Source organism: Perca fluviatilis, chromosome 5 (genome assembly GCF_010015445.1).
Source record: "Perca fluviatilis chromosome 5, GENO_Pfluv_1.0, whole genome shotgun sequence".
Taxonomy (NCBI): Eukaryota; Metazoa; Chordata; class Actinopteri; order Perciformes; family Percidae; genus Perca; species Perca fluviatilis.
The window spans coordinates 3,167,855-3,185,230 of record NC_053116.1 but is presented as its reverse complement, the minus strand read 5'-3'; the positions used below and the strand labels follow the sequence as shown (position 1 = coordinate 3,185,230).

Genomic DNA, 17,376 nt, shown 5'->3' with positions numbered 1-17,376 from the left:
CCACTAAGAGTCATGCTAAAAGCACCACTTTAATTCTTGTGTTTACCAGAGATGTGCTCGTACGTTTCTTGGAAATAAGTCATTCAGCATGAAAACAGCATCAGACATGACTAATGGACTAAAGCGATCTAGGTTGACCAAAACAACCTACTAAGTCGACTAATCGACTAAGAAGGAGCAGCCCTAAAGACTGCACTGCACTTTTTGGTTTGGAGCACGTCTAGCTGGGCCAACATTTATTGTGAACCTGAGTGTAACTGAACTAGACCAAGAAATGGAACCGTAATGGTCTGTAATAAAATCCCCACACCTCCCATGAACATAATACTAAACTAAATTAAACTTTGTTTAAGTGACTTGTGACATCGAGTCCATCCTAAATAAGACCAAAGCCTGTGTCAGTGGAGTTGAGGCAGGCCTGAATGTCACTAGCAAAAGCTTTGTAGTCATTGTAGTGTGCAGGAAGACGAAGTGTTTCAAAACATGTCGAAGACTTGGGAAAGTCACTGCTGACCACTTCCAGTGCTAGTTCACTGGGCAGGAGTTCCCATCCTGTCCAGAATTGGAGGAGTCTTTTGAGCTGTGTACAGGAAGCTATTAAATGAGAAGTGATAAGTGTAAACCTTTTGGTCCTCTGTCGCATTAAAAGTACACACTTGAAAATAAAAATAGGTTACGGTGAAAGCCATTAAAAAATGTATTCACAGGCTACGATGTTAGAACAGAAAAAGAAAAGATAAGACTATCGTTACCATTTTCAATGAAGAACCGCAGGTACCCTGCCACTCTGCATTTGTCCTCCAAACAGACTTCTTCCTCATCCTCCTCTTCCATCACAGGCCACAAGATCTTTTGTATGATTAACTGCAAAACACATAATAAAACTAATATTTTAGTGCACTTATGAGATGAGAAGGGTATGTATGGACTTATCTAACTCTGGGGGATACGGGGAATAAGACAAAGTCCCAATAAGTCGGTGTGTTCATTTAAGAGGAATCACAACAGTGGAGCTGCAGAGACAACAGAGGAGAGGATACATTGACCTATCTTCACTTCATTAACTGTGGACATCATAATTACATGAGAACTGAGAGCAGCCTCTGAATTCCTTGGGAAAAATGTGGGTATGATGTCTGCTCTCTCCTTCAGAAGGGGCCAAACCATGGTCTCCTTTAGTCCTTTTCTTAGCTGCTTTACTTGACGGCTTGTTCGTGAAATCACCTTCAATGGCAAAACAGCATAAAAAGAAAACAACTTTTTAGTTATTTTAGAAACAAAATAAACAGCTACATATAACTCGTTTATACAGAGAAAAAAGTTTTTCATTTCAGCAATAAATTGAAAGATTTCAACCTGTATGTGCATGCACAGAACAGACATTATTTAGCATAGTATTAAATCTGCAGTTTAAAAAATGTAAGCGTGCACCATCACTCACAGCATGGAATAGAAGCCGCTCATGCAGCCACTTCCGGTTGGTTTTGGTAACACCAGGTAGGTCCCAGGACAAGGCAAGGTCAAAGACAGCTTTCTCTTCCTCTTTTGTCAACTCAGCACTGCCCTCCAGCTAGATGCCAACATATAAGTAATATGAGTGACATGTATGACATTCAACAACAACAAAAAAATTCAATTACTTTTATATTAGGTTATGATCAAATTGATGCATGCCATTTTGTGACACCATGAGACCCTAATATTGTGGGCAATGTTAAGTGCAATATCTTTTATTCAAACAGAATTCTTTTGGCCACAATATATAGCACTTAGGATGTCACAAAATGTCATGCATCAGTTCAATCATCACCTGATATTGCAACAAACTAATCTTAATTTGACAGATAACACACAACCAAAGTTCTTACCGACTGGATAGTAGTGCAGATGTCAATATCTGGGCAATCTGCAATTTGGATTGTTGTAGTTTCTGGTGATCCCCCAAACAACACATGAACTATTGCAGGACTAAGGCCAGATAAACAGGGTCCACTGTGTAGGAATGAGTGGCCCAACATCCTTCCTAAATTGGCAATAAAAACATCTGTCATGCTTTTAATGGTTTAAGAAAACATCTGAACATTTTTTTCAGTTCAGACCTCACAGTGGGCACATCTCTTACCTGCCACGAGGAACATGTCACTATCCAGAAGGAATTGAGCGGTTGATGGAGTTAGGTGATCTGGTTCTCCATCAAACATCCGTGTGAGGCTGGTGTTCCCTGTACAAAATGCAGTAGGATTTCTACATTTTAAAAGAGCTGAGCAATCACTTTATGCAAGTCACCATTGCTCAACACAAACTAAAAACATGTTTGGCCACAACATACCAAAATTTATGTGCAATCCAAACTGGAGAAGGGTCATTGCTTTTGAGAGGAAGAACCTGTTGACTCCCTCTCCGACAGCTGCATCCCCTTTGGAAAGAAGTTACATGTTTTGAGTAAATTATATTAAACATTTTTTATGTTTTCCAACATTGACACAGCAGTACCTTCCAATTTACAATTGAGAGGGCTAGCCCACTCTGTCTTTGGAGCCTTGTAGGTCGAGATTAAAGATCTCTGATGGTCTTCTGCTGAGTCCCGCAGGTCCATTCTTAGCAGGATGGCTTTTTTGTTCTCGTTTTCGTAAAGTAATTTGGACTTGTATAGCTCTGCAGCTTTCGCTGCATCTGGTTCAGACTTCCAATCTACAGTAAAGATACAAAGTTGCATTATAACACAAATTGGATTAAAATGCTGAATGGCAGAGAAGTTAATAACTTTTGCATTCTCCCTATCAGTGAATTTCCTTCACCTAAATCTAATGGCACTTTCACGGCTTCACTGATGCTACAGGACGAGGACTGCTTCTCTGTCCTAGGTTCACTGATGCTACAAGATGGCTCCTCTGTCCTGCTTGAAGTATTTACTGCTTGCTCACTCTGAGTGTCAACAGAAGAAGCTGCTGCAACACTGGGCAAACTGAGAGAAGAGTTTACAGAGATTAACACAAATTATCTTAAAGCAACATGGATGTTTGTAATGACATTTGAATATGACGTTGGCATCAATTTAAGTCCCTATACACCCAATAGCATCTGATAATGGACACCTTGTTAGACATTAAAACTTACTTGATCCATCGCGTTTACATTCTAAAGCACAAAAACACAATCACTCCTTTGTGGGAAGTTGCCACATTGTCAGATTTTTTATTAATGCAGAGCATCATACTGGTGTCTCTGTGTCTGTCAATTAAACCTGTGCATGGTATGAGATGAAAAAAATGTCCAGACAGATGGCAGGGTCTCTGCCGATACAGACACCACACACTTCTAGTGGATGATTTAGTGATGACTCAGAGGGATTACTTTTGTATCAGTCTATACATTGTTTTTTAAAGACTAGACTGGATATTATACTTTTTAAATATATGTACAACAGAAGAAGGGACTAACAATTGGGACTTTTAGAAGACAAAAGTAATTTCTGTAATACTTACAGTATAAGTAATATTACTTACACTTACTTGTATATTGACACCAAAGTCATATTCAGTCAAAAACTTCTAACAAAACTACCATGTTGTACATATGTATTATTATGTTCCACTGAAACCTGTATGGTTTAAAAGAGTAAGAAAAAATGTTTCACAACAATTAGTACACATACACAAACATACCATGGACACTTGGCAATGTGATTTCTCATCTGATTTAATGGGAAATCCTTGTCACAAGTTAAGCATCTGGTCAGCGGCCCTTGGTGTTGCAAGGATGTTGGGATCTACATAAAACAATGACATCAAAGATAATTAATCACTGAAGCGTTTTGTCCTGATGGCAGCATAGGGCTGGGGAAAATCAAATATCACGATATTTTTGACCAAATACCTCGATATCGATACCACAACGATACTGTAGTGTTGACTATTGGTACTTTCACAAAATATTCACACAATCAAATGTTTGATAAAAAATCATCAGTAATGTGGATATAATGACTAAGTGGGTGAAGGCAAATAATAGAACAGCTAGAACAGTCTGGTAAGTTCAGAAAATTACATCACTTTACTGTAATGCAGCCTTTAAAACCAGGAAAAGACAACACTTATGCCATATTACGGTATCCCAAATCTAAGACGATATCTAGTCTCATAACACGATATGGATATCATATCGATATATTGCCCAGCTCTATGGCAGCATTATTTTTTTTTAGGTTTTGCAATGGAAGTGCATTTCTGCTATGCAAAGTTTTTCTTCTGGTAGCTGACAGTTGAATGATGCTCAACCTAAAATCTCACCCTACATGCTTCAGCCCTCCCTTTATCCAGAGCAAGGGCCAGGCCAAGTACAATACCTTGTGCCTACATTGTTACCTCTGCAGGTATTCCGTATCACATCAATCAACCAAAGCATCTAAGCTGAAAATGTTTTTTTCAAGTTTTATGCTGGGATGAAATGCTTTGAAATGTTCTTATAAAAGTAACGCCAGCGATTGTCTGACCTATGAGTATTTGTTGGGACAAGAGCGGATTGAACAACAAATCGACCAACTGACCAGAGAACATCAGCCCTAAATCTAATGACATACTTACACATTCCAAAACAATACTTTTTTGCAATGGCCTGATGTAAATCATGGCATGTCCAATGCCAGTTGCAGGGTTGGAGAGGTACCGGACAGTGTATCCTTCATCTGGGCTTGGGATTGGGGTTAAATCTCTGCTCCGTGTTGTCCCAGAAATCCTGAGCAGTTGAAACCCCCCTGTTTCTTTCAACTGCGGAAAGACTTCCTCAATTTTGTCGCGGAAACTTTTATGATCTTCCTCTCTTACTACAGACCACAGACATAATAGAAAAGGGGGAAGAGAAGAAATAGCTATTATGTTAACATTCATATGCATAAATTCTCAAAAAAATGTTAAAGGGTACTGTTTTTTTCAACCCTATTTTCCTGTTTTTGTGTGTAAGTGACTGATGGGAACATGTCAATCATTAACCTGTGTAATTAAAAATCAAAACTACAGTTGTGATGGATGGAAAAGAGCGGAAATGGATGGAAAAGAGCGGAAAGACGACCCAAAGCGGCTTTTAATAGTTTTATTTTGTTTCTGTCGACTTTGAATGAAGTGTGTTTTACGATGCTAAAATTACTGTTTTTTTACATGGAGTCTGGTGGGTTTAGCGAAACCAATTTCGCAGACGTATTTGCGTTTAAAAAAAGGATCTTACTCTTTAACAGAAAGGTCGACCTCCTTAGAAATCCTTTCCACAATGTTGTCAGACACTTAGAATATTAATCTGAGACTGTCAGCGGCAAAACAAACACTTTTGTGCAAGTAAATACAAGCTGGACCAATGTCAAAGATTGTTGTTCCCATCAGTCACTTAGACACAAACACATAGGAACATAGGGTCCAGGTTGGAAAAAAAATGGTAGTTACCCTTTATCTTCCTGATAAACCCCACCCCACACACACACACATCAGTTAATCATAATATTACCTTGAAATGCGATCCGTTTCTCTCCAAGTCCAGCAGCTGTTAATTCCAATTTGGCACTTTTTGCTGGAACTTTGTCCCCCATATGGTCACTCAGGCAAAAGAAAGTGTGTGTATACGTCGTCCGACATAATCTTTTAGCAGGAGGTGCCATTGTTGTTGTAGGTCTTGCTGGCCTAGCACTGTAGGGAGCGAAAAGTCTCGCCACTTCAGCTTTAAAATGTGAAAAAGAAAACATAGGATTAAAGAGACAGTCTTTACTTAATACTTTTAGCTGCCTATTTAACATCAGCTGATGATACTTCAAGTAAGGTTTTAAATGCTTAACTTTTGGAGAATTATCACAGTGTAGAATTAGCACTTTTACTTCAGTAATGTTGCAGGATCTGAATAGCTACTTCTTTCACCACTGCTAGAAAGTTACGTTAATTTTGTGTAACGTTAACGTGGAACGTTAGTTTATCTTTGGTTGTGAGATCAGCGTTTGTAACCCATACTGTAACAATGTTACACAACACACGGCATCCGGGCTTGTGAGATCCATCTCTGTCGCTGCAATCTTGCTCAGGGGTTCTGACGGTTCTGACCCAATAGTCTATAACATTATAAAGACACATAGAAAATACCACCCAAAGTTACTTGATTTAAACTGGCCGAATAGCCGCAACTGAGCTCGCTGAAAGTGTCTGGGATATCGTTAATATTACTGGGAAAATCCGTAGCGCAAGCAAATAGGATAATGTTATATGAAATTACTTTACTGTTTTTTCCGACAGTACCACTTTCACCTGCCGTTAAACTGTGTGTCAAGGAAACACAAGCGATCTCGGCGTCACTCATGAAAATGGCGCTTAACGTTATGCCACAGTTAATGTTAGCTAGTTGAAGTAACCTTAGCTCGCTAGTTAGCTAATGATGCACAATGTTTTGGACGTGTTTCTATTCTCTTATTCTAACATATATTTATAATTGAATTGTGTCAACCACACCCACATTTTGACTTAATACAATACTATACTGAATATCCACGGACATTAAACTAGCTAGGCTAACGCTAACGTTAATTGTTTTAGCTATTTTCACCCGGGAACTTCGACTTTGGATTAGCTAACATTAAATTAAGCTCAACGTTACCTTGGACAGGGGTTCTTGTGCTTGGGGTTCCCACTTCTGCAGCTCTAGGTGGTGGTCGGTTGTTGGTGGTGGTTTCCATCCCATCGAGGCAGTTGGCAGCCGCTCTCAATAAGTCTGAGATACTTTTCTCAGACATTGTAATGAATTAACCAGTAAGGACCCTATTGACATTATCTGCTACAACTAGCTAGCTAACTAGCTAGCTTCTAACTTCTAGTCCTTCCACTGCCAGCCTCTTTTTGCCCACGGCTCTGTTGTCTGTTCTGAATGTGAGAGATAGCCACGCCCCCTGATTTGCATATAAGAAGTGGAAATAAATAGAGAGGGAAATAAATAAAAGTGGCATTAGGAAAATAAAAGTCTCTTGAAATAAATAAATAAATAAAAGTCTCTTGAAATAAATAAATAAATAAATGAATAAAAGTCTCTTGAAATAAATAAATAAATAAAAGTCTCTTGAAATAAATAGATAAATAAATAAGGCATTAGGAAAATAAAAGTCTCTTGAAATAAATAAATATGGACTTATGAAATAAAAGTACCATGAAATAATTATTTATTTAATTATTTATGTATTTATTGCCTCATTTATTTATTTCATTATGTATTTATTTATGTATTTATTTATATATTTATTTATTTATTTATTTATTTATTCATTTATTTATGTATTTATTCATTTATTTAATTGTGAATAAAACGGCATTCCATAAAAGTCCACCCCAAAGGTAGTTTCCATTTCCAGCAGAAAACACTGTTCACAAACTGCTCCCAACAGCTCTATTGTAGTGAAGCCTTTTCTTCCGTGACGTGCTGACGTCAGCTCGTAACAGAAGTTATAAAGCTCGCCTAGCTGCTAAGCTCACCCCTCCCCCCACCACCACCACTAATTCAAGTTTGTTAGACCCAGAGCGGCTGGAGAGTTGAGAGTCTCGGTCATGTCCAGGAGACGCTGTATTCGTCAGTGCACGGGGAAATTTCCTCTTTTTCGTCTTCCAAAAGACGATGAATTTAAGAGTCAGTGGTTAAAATTTGTTTTTGGCACTATTCCCCAGGACTACAACCCCAACCTTATGTTGTGTTCTGCTCATTTTACGGAGGACTGCTTCCTGAACCTGCAACAGTTCAATTCAGGATTTTCAAACCGTTTAATTCTGAAAGACAGTGCAGTTCCGACTCTGTCTGGTCATCATGTAGATTCAGAACCACAACCTGTAAGTACGCTAGCTATAATTTATAAACCTTTACCAAGTGTTCAAGTGGGCAGTTGAAGTGGGCAGGTTGTAGCTAAACTACAGCTAAAGCTGTAGCTTTTAGCTTGTAGCGTTTAGCTCATTTTTAACAGATTATTTTTTTTTAATATGGTGATGGGTTGTGTATTTAAAGATGTGAAATATTGCTGTTGTGTGGATGTGCATTTATTAGTAACTTATACCAGCTGCTGTTACGGTGGCAGTGAAATGTAGCCTCATTACAAAGTTAGCAGAAGCTAACTTTCTAGCTAGCTAGCGCTAACGTTTTGTGTTCAAACCGTTTTGTTCAAAGCTTTTGAACACAATTACGTAACACTGCATTAAAATCGGCTCGCACTTTTCAGTCAAAATATGTAGAACAGTGTACAAGTGTGCATGTGAAGGTATGTTTAGAACGTTAATGCTACTTTACAGGTTGATTGGTAAGGGCACCGAAACCACTGTATAAGCTCAGCTAATTTGGTAGTGTTGGCTAACGTTCTGTAAAGTGGTAAACGACACGTGCTTTTAAGTTGCTTTTGTTACGTGGAGACCGTTGTCCATAACCAACAGTATATTTGCTCCCTACTTACACAACTGGGGCTTTGACTAGCAAAAGGATGTCATGTGGTGTGTTAATTTGTTTATATGCTACTTGTGCTGTCTCCTGATTTCACAAGGGATAAGAAGGTTAGCGTTACAGATACGGACTCTTTTCATCTGATTACTGTCTTATTACAGAGTACATCACAGCAGCCCTTTGAAACCCCACACCTTTCCACTACATTCCATGACATAGGATGCCAGACTGAACCACCACAAAATATGTCAGTGGGCATACAGTCCAGTGCTCCAAAAATGAGAACAGTTGGCACACAGCTATCCATGGGTACGCTGAGGGCTTCCATGAGAAGCAAAGGTAAATAACAAAAGCATCACGTTTTTGCATTTTTAGTTCACATGCAGTACCTGTAAATGCCTTACTCTGCTGAAAACCCAATATATAATAAACATGAGTATTTCATTTCGTTATTGTAAAGAAAAATATTATTTAAGTTTTTTCCCTCTTTTTTTTTTCTTAGGCACCCAGGCAATAGTGCCCTGTGTTAGTGTTTACACTGAGACCACTTCAAGTTCCCCAGAATTCACCCCGATGTCTTCAACACCAATAAGACCCCAAGATTTCAGACCTCACAAGAGACCTCGTCTTGAGTTGGAGGAGGAGGAGGAGGAAGAGGGAGACACCTCAACAGAGTCCAAGCTGAGCCACAAGACTCAACATATATCCCTGGTGACTCTGTTCTAACGGACGATTCTGCCATGTCGTAAGTTCGATATTTGTATTACATTTCAATATGACTTATCAGCAGAAATGTTAAACTTGGTAGGAAAGCTAAAGCAAGAATGTATTCTTTCTGTTTTTTTTAAGGTCTGAGCCAGTGTCTACTTATAAGGATGATAAGTACATTGTTTTTGAAAGTTGCCTAAGGGAGCTTTTTCAAAGCTGTCCTGTATGCAAGAGGCAGTGTGACGTTCAGCGCCGAAAAATGGGAACGTATGTGTCATTCACACAGCTCTGCCCACACTGCAACTATTCAAGACAGTGGCAGAGTCAGCCTGTTGTAGGAAGTACCCCCGTCGGCAACCTACACCTGTCAGCGGCAACATATTTCACCGGTTCATCCTTTATCCAACTGGAAAAGGTATTGCTATGACTATTTAATATGAAATGGCAATCACTGTACTGTTTTCACAAACGTACCAATTTTACATGTTTTCACAGATATGCAAGGCCATGAATCTTCAGATTTTCCAGTATGACACCTTCAGGAGGCATGCTAGGAGTTTTCTGGAGCCAGCCATAATCCACAAATGGAAGACGGATCAGCAACATCTTTTTCAAAAGTTACAGCATGGAGGAAAGATTGGAGTCAGTGGAGATATGCGAGCTGACTCCCCAGGTAAGACAAAAGTCTGTTCTTAAAAGCATGGTACTTAAACATTCAATTTGAGTTGCAAAGCCTTGACATCGTCTTTGTTATATAATCTTCAGGGCACTCAGCAAAGTATGGGAGCTACACACTGATGCACCTAGACAGTAACCGCATTATTGACCTTCATCTTGTTCAGGTGGGTCCCATATTTTTTTTTTTTTTTTTGCCTTGCGACATGATGAAAGATGATTCTGTATAGCTTTCAATGTCTCATATTTATATCTATGCATTTTTGTCCCACCACCAGAGCAATGAAGTAGGTGGTAGTTACCACATGGAGAATGAGGGCCTTAAACGCTGCCTGGATCTACTGGATTCAAACGGTTTGGTGGTGGACTACATTGTCACCGACCGTCATCCACAGATCCAGAAGTATCTGAGGGAGCGAAGCATCACCCACTTCTATGATGTGTGGCACTTTGAGAAAGGTACGTCTTCATCCTTGTTTATGTCAGTGTGGCTCATTGACATACTTTGTGTTTAGTTGTTCGTCAAAGAATGTCCTGAATATAAATTTATTGCATATGTACTTTCTGCAAGGTTTGTCAAAAAAAATTGAAAAAGTTGCGCAAAACAAGGACTGCGGGGTGTTGAAGAAGTGGCTGCGTAGCATCAAAAGCCATGTCTACTGGAGTGCAACATCGTCAACATCAGGGCCAGAGAAGGTAGCCAAGTGGATGTCGATGGTCAACCACATCCAGAACGTGCACTTGCATGAAAAACCTCTTTTCCCTAAGTGCCAACATCCTGATCGAGTGTCAAGGGATCCAAGTAAATGGTTTCAACCAGGTATGTAAACAAAATGTGACTAAAAGAATTTTAAAATGCAAAACCTTTTTTGCTTATAATATTAATAACAAAAAACAACTTCACCTCAAATGCCCTTTATAATGAAATATTATTGCTGTATTTACTGTGTTAATGGGCTGCAATTTTAATAAAATGTTTTTTTATTTTATTTAAGGGACAATGGCGCTCTACAAAGTGGGAAAAATCCTGGTCAATAAGAGGGTTGTCAAAGATGTGGAGAAGCTGAGCCACCACTACCAAACATCATCCCTGGAGGCTTTCCACAGTTTGATCCTTCGCTTCACACCCAAGAATGTGGTTTTCCCTTTCATGGGCATGCTTTGCAGGTAATGCAATGAATACATTCAGTAACATTATACACCACAGCTACTGCCTAATGGCTTATATATATAAAATATCAAAATTGTTGTGTCACTTCAGTTTGCAATTGTACTTTTGTAGGTTGTACCTTGCAGCCATGCACTACAATGAAAATGCAGACCGCGAGCAAGCCACAACATCTGCAGGACAACCAGTATTCAAGGTTGTGTTTCCCAAGTCCAGGAAGGGGGAGGTGACTGCGAGGCCAGTAAAAACAGACCCTACATACAGACCCTACATATTTTATCTATATAACAAATAATGTAACATCAATAGTGACACATTGAATATTTACAAGTAGTGTTAACTTTAGAAAAACATCTCTTGTAATTACAAATAGTGACACATAGATATGTGTGTGTATATATATATATATATGTGTGTGTGTGTACAAGTATTGTAAACATAACAAATAAATAGTTAAGGCTAAAAAACAAATATGTAGAAATAAGGTGGCGTCTGAGAAGAACGCTCTTCTTAAGCACTTAAGTGATTATTTATATGCATTAATTCACAGAATATGTGGAAGAATTTATGAGGCTGGTTTTCGAGGAGGTGTTTGAGGACCCAACTCCATTTGTTGAGGTGCTGAAACTGATCCCCATCCCCAAGGACCTGGCATCGGAACATGAGAGACCCTCAAAGGAGGAAGTGGTTGCACGCCATCTGTCCCGCTTTGCTCAAGGGAAAGTCGGAACCGTACATACTAGGCACCCGGATCAAGAAACTGCAGGCGTATCCGGCGTACAACGCACGACGGGATTACCACCCTAACAGTCCTTCCCAAGTAGCCCCAGCACCAGTTGACCAAGCCAAGATAGGCAAGGTGCCTGTAGCGCCTGTATGGACAGGATTGGACAGGATTGGACAATAGTGAACATCACTCTTATTTATAGTGTATATCTGTATTTTTTTCATATTATGTATATTAAGATTGTTCTATTTATATAAGCGTTTCAACATTTGATAAAAATAAAGACATTGTAATTGTGATTTCTTCATTAGGTCTTTGGTTTATTGGTAAAATAATTTTATGGGACAGTTAATTACATGTTTTAAAAACATACTCTTTTTTCTGTTCGCCACCTCAAAGGTCCATAGTCTGCTCTGTATATAGTGTAGAAGTTCCGCAGGGTGTAGTGGTTCAAACAGGTTGGCTCCAAGTCTGGATGATAAACCATGCAGGTAGGTGGGACAGGAACCTGTTGCATTCTAACAACCTAATAATAAAAATAAGTAACTCATTTAGAATAAATATTACCTGAGGAGGCAACATTACCGCAAAATGCAGATACTGATTGATGAAGCTACATTTATTTGTTAACCTTGTATGTATAAAACAAATGGTGTTGTCAAAGATCATAGAAATGATTGGCCCCTATAATATAATTGATTACAAATAATTACATCCAGGAGGTGATTTTTACACAACGGTAAAAGTAAACATGACAACACATTTTATAGTATTTTTTACAACAGAGGAAGGTTAGTCAACATCATATCCACTTTGCATGACTGTTGTATACGTTCTAATATATTATAATTACCATTTGTATTTCTTGGCAACAGATGTTTTCAACTTCAGTGGACATTGTCGAGCAATTTCCACAAGTACACCTAAATATAAAAAAAAAAACGTTAGATACCCTCCAGACAGTCAATGGACATAAAGTTGTTACTGTGATAGAAACGGTGCAGAATTCAAACTGAAATACTTAATTAACTTACCACTCTGAAACATCTTGCTCCAGTCTAGGTTGTGAAGCTGGTTCGGGTTCTGTTTCGGGATCAGACTCTGGTTCAAACATGTACGGCTGAGCTGAAGCCATGGTTACCGGTAGATAGATGCTAGATTGAATTGAATTTATTTCAAGATAATCCCTTGAGATGTAGCATCTCATTTTCAAGGGGGTCCTGCACATATATACAAACACAAAAGTTAATCATACAGTACATATACAAACAAGACACAAATACAAACATATAAACAAAACAATAACTCGCTCACCTGCCCTTAACTCCACAATTAACATAGCACACATATTAAAGTATATTAACAAAATAATCAGCCAAATGCATTAAACAACTAATGCATCATATATCAATATGCCTTATGACAAAATATAACATATCCGATAACATCACATCTCGCATATAAGTATATAAAAAAAAATACATAAACCATTTATATTTAATATACTTGGTATCCCTAATTACAAGAACACGTAGTTTTAAGAAAAGAAAAAAGTGAGGACTTGAATAGACCAAATGTAGAAATAGACCTCAGAGAAAGAGGAAGATTATTCCAATCAAAAGGAGCTTCATATTGAAATGCTCTCCTACCCGCTACAGAAAATAACCTTGGTACCGTAAAAAATGTTGGACATTGAAGATGTCTAAGTGAGTATGTAGAGCAATATGGTTTTAAATGCTGTTTAAGGTATGCAGGACAATTAGAATAAACACATTTAAAAATAAACAGAATCCAATGATAATCTCTTCGTTGTTTAAGTTGCAACCAGTGTAGTGAATCATACATAAAACAATGATGAGTTTTAAATGGACAATTTAATATAAATCTGCAAAGAGAATTAAATACAACATTAAGAGGTTTGAGATTGGATTCAAAGGTATTAGTATAAACTACGTCTGCATAATCAATAATTGGTATTACCAGTTGAGAAATAATTTTTTTTCTGACTGGAGTTGAAAAACAGTTAATTGATCTGTACAAAGTATTAAGACATCCATATACTTTCTTGATAATATTATCGATGTGTATCTTAAAAGTAAGGTTGGAATCGAGCCAGAGGCCCAAATATTTAAATTCCTCCACAATCTGCATAAGGGACCCATCTAAAAACTTTATTTCAAAACATGAAGCACAACGGCGATTTTGTATTGTAGAAAACACCATACATCAGGACTTCTTCATGTTCAACAGGAGTTTATTAGTAAACAGCCACTGTTGTACTTTATCAAAGTCAGATTGAAGAGTTTTTTGAACTTGCAGCAAATCCCGATCAGAGGTATAGATGACAGTGTCATCAGCATAAAGCTCTAATTCACAATGAGAACAAACTTGTGCCAGGTCATTAAAGATTGAAAAAAGTAAAGGACCTAATGTGGAGCCTTGAGGAACACCTTTATCAACAATTAAATAATCTGACTGGAATCCTCGGTAAACAACACATTGACGTCTATTATGCAAATAGGAGTTGAACCAAAGCACAGCATGTTTATTCAAACCGATCGAGTAAAGCTTATCCAATAGAAGGTAATGGTCAACCATATCAAAGGCCTTTGAGAGATCAATGAAAGCCGCTCCAATGAAATGACCATTGTCAAAACCCGAAAAGACATCACTTGAAAATTTAAAGAGAGCAGTTGAAGTAGAAAAATTAGATCTAAAGCCTGATTGATGTGGAGATAAAATATTGTAGTTATTAATATAATAAGTTAGTTGATTAAAAATTAATTTCTCAAATATTTTAGCAACTGCACAAATGATAGAAATCGGACGATAATTATTCACATCTGATTGTTCTCCACCTTTGAAAAGAGGTGTCACTCTTGCAGCTTTCCAAATTTGTGGCACGGTACAAGTAGTTAATGATAAATTAAAGAGATCTGCAAGAGGAAACATAAATATATGAGATGCAATTTTGATAAACTTTGCTTCCAGATCATCTGGTCCTGTACTACACTTTGATTTAAGGTCCTGTAATGCCTTAACAACATCAGTAGGCATGATCTTTTTAAATGAAAAAGAACCAGCAGGCATGGGAGAATAAGAAGACCATGTCAAACCATCCGAGCAAACAGATTTTAAGCTATGCAAAGACGAAAAACGAAGATTAAAGGCATGAGCTATATGCAAAGGATCAGTTAAAATATCATTACCCTTACATATTTGTTTCACAGAAGTTTTTTTATTTTTATTCAGAATATTATTTAAGTGATTCCAGAAGTGCCTAGGATTATTAAAATCACAAGAAAAGCAGTCTCTATAGTAGTTAGATTTGGCATTCCTAGTTTCAGTTTTACATTTATTCCTTAAATGCCTATATGTTGTCCCATCCGATTCATCTTTTGTTAAACGATATTTAGCCCAAGCTTTATCCCTTTCCTTGAATAGTTGAAGTAAATTAGAATATATCCATGGTAAATGTCTAACTTTAACTTTAATCGTTCTCACAGGAGCATGTTTATCAATTATGGTTTTTACTTCAGTATAGAAGAAGTTCCATGCCTCTTCCACAAATGGAATTAGTTGGAGCCTGTCCCATCTAATATCTAATAAATCGCGTATATAGTAATCATCATTAAAATTTTTACTTTGCCTCATTGTGATATATTTATAGGGGATACTCTGTATTTTAATTTTCCAGATACAATATATTATAGAATGGTCACTAAAGCAATCTGATAAAACACCCGATTTGACAATCCTATCCGGATTGGAAAAAAGAATCCAATCAAGTAAGGTAGACGAACGGCCCTCAACCCTTGTAGGTTCTTTAATTAACTGAGTAAGGCTTACACTACCTAAAAGATTTCTCTCACCTGAGGAAGACCGATCCAACCAGTTATTATTAAAGTCACCCAATATAATCAGTTCATTACGTCTGTTAAGAGAACTAATAGTAGCCAGGATAGCATTTAAGGAATCGGTGGGGGCAGAAGGTGGTCTGTAAATATTTCCGATAGTAAGCAGTTTGTTTTCATGGAAAATAATATTAGTAAAAAGACACTCAAAGTTAGTAGGCTCAACATTAGGAGAGACACACTCAGAGACTAGATTTATATCAACATAAGTAGCAACACCTCCTCCTCTAGATGTTCTATCAGCTCTATATAAAACATAATTATCAATTCCCACCTCATCATTAGTGATACTGTTATGAAGCCATGATTCAGAAATAGTGATTATATCAGGTTTGTGTAAAGCAGCCCATACCCTAAGAAGATCAATTTTAGAAGCAAGACTCCTAATATTGAGATGAATGACTTTTAGTCCTTTAATTGAATCAATAACTCACAAATAAGTAGTAGGCATATAACAGATAGTAGGGTGTAAGGAGCAGGTGGCGATAAAAACAGCAATAACAAATTTTGACAAACAAAAACAGAAACAAATATAAAACAAAACAAACTAAACGAACAAAACAAAAAATCCATAATTGAGCAATCACTAAAAAGAATAAATGACTGAAAGAGTCTCAAAACCCACATAAATAAAAATATTATCTAAATAGCAATATTTACTTTATTTTAGTCATTTATCAGTCTAGTAGTATCACAAAAAATACATCATATAAATTAATAACTAAACAAATTATAAATACTACATGAGACAAAGACTAACTATATTCTGGGATGCCACGCTAAAGACTCACATTAGCTACTCATAAGCAAAACATAAGGACAGACCAGATCAGGTCACAGACAATCAACCAGCCGTCCCCAGGGACAAAACAGCATAAAGCATAATGTAAAGTAAAAAATCAAAACAAAACTACTGCTGTCCAAACAATATCAATAAAGAACCAAGCATTCAAAAAAGCGATGTGGCCTATCGATACAGTTGAGTAGCAAATTTAAATAAGACAGCAAAACCCAAAACTGCAGCGCATAAGGAAAAACAGTCTAATTAGCAGGAAGGAGTGATGTTGCATAGTCTCTGGCTTCATCAGCTGAGGAAAACATTTTCCTACCTCCCTTCTTCGCATTGATGGAAAGTCTTGCAGGAAACAATAGCGCAGGCTTAAGTCCAAGTTTATAAAGGTCCGACATAACTTCACGATACTTTGACCACTGTTCCATTACTTCAGGAGTGTAATCATCATAGATAGCGATGGATGTACCACGGTACTGAAGTCTTCCCCTTCTAGCTCTGGCTTCACGTATGATAGCCACTTTCTGGTGGTACCTTAGCAGGCGTATGATAACTGGCCGAGGCCGCTGACCTGGGCTCGGTTTAGCAGTGAAAACACGATGAGCAATATCACAATCCGGCAAAGAACCCAGAACAGCCTCACCGAACACTTCCATCAGAAGCCCCGTGAAGAAGGCAGTAGGCTGTCCGCCCTCGATTGATTCAGATAGGCCAAGTAGCCTAATATTGTTGCGGCGGCTACGTGATTCCAGATCAGCCACTTTAGCCAGCAATTTAGCGTTGTTTGCCGACAATGAGCCACAAGATGTTTCCAAAACTAAAATACGCTCATCTTGTAGATTGGCATTGTTCTCAAGTGCTGAAATTTTCTGAGCATGATCAGACAAAGTTTCTTGCATGCAATCAAGTTTAGTTTCGAGCGAGGAGAAGGAGGCTTTGAAATCCGCAGCAATTGATT

At 37.8% G+C, this 17,376-nt stretch overlaps 3 protein-coding genes across 6 annotated transcripts in view; 2 read left to right on the top strand and 1 right to left on the bottom strand.

The window, feature by feature from the left end:
* Window positions 1-17,376, top strand: part of LOC120558537 (zinc finger protein 239-like) — a 360,504-nt gene that overhangs the window by 34,553 nt on the left and 308,575 nt on the right. The gene's annotated exons all lie outside the window — the stretch shown is intronic.
* Window positions 51-6,934, bottom strand: LOC120559389. Of its 2 annotated transcripts, none has more exons than XM_039801077.1 (13): window positions 6,625-6,934; window positions 5,494-5,703; window positions 4,584-4,822; window positions 3,666-3,769; window positions 2,799-2,965; window positions 2,494-2,691; window positions 2,330-2,416; window positions 2,123-2,221; window positions 1,869-2,023; window positions 1,442-1,570; window positions 1,084-1,224; window positions 753-864; window positions 51-594 (listed from the first exon to the last, which is right to left on the bottom strand). In XM_039801077.1, the coding sequence occupies exons 1-13, from the start codon at window positions 6,758-6,760 to the stop codon at window positions 377-379; spliced, it is 1,995 nt and encodes a 664-aa protein (XP_039657011.1). In that variant the 5' UTR covers window positions 6,761-6,934; the 3' UTR covers window positions 51-376. The 2 variants fall into 2 exon arrangements, with proteins under 2 accessions (XP_039657011.1, XP_039657012.1); XM_039801078.1 differs by having other exon boundaries at window positions 2,506-2,691.
* Window positions 7,377-11,875, top strand: LOC120559391. 3 transcript variants are annotated; one of them, XM_039801085.1, is made up of 11 exons: window positions 7,377-7,838; window positions 8,598-8,775; window positions 8,939-9,181; window positions 9,286-9,559; window positions 9,640-9,817; window positions 9,910-9,986; window positions 10,098-10,278; window positions 10,391-10,639; window positions 10,815-10,986; window positions 11,102-11,224; window positions 11,538-11,683. In XM_039801085.1, the coding sequence occupies exons 3-11, from the start codon at window positions 9,177-9,179 to the stop codon at window positions 11,581-11,583; spliced, it is 1,305 nt and encodes a 434-aa protein (XP_039657019.1). In that variant the 5' UTR covers window positions 7,377-7,838; window positions 8,598-8,775; window positions 8,939-9,176; the 3' UTR covers window positions 11,584-11,683. The 3 variants fall into 3 exon arrangements, with proteins under 3 accessions (XP_039657019.1, XP_039657017.1, XP_039657018.1); XM_039801083.1 differs by having other exon boundaries at window positions 7,378-7,838; window positions 11,102-11,250; window positions 11,538-11,875; XM_039801084.1 differs by lacking the exon at window positions 7,377-7,838 and having other exon boundaries at window positions 8,222-8,775; window positions 11,102-11,250; window positions 11,538-11,875.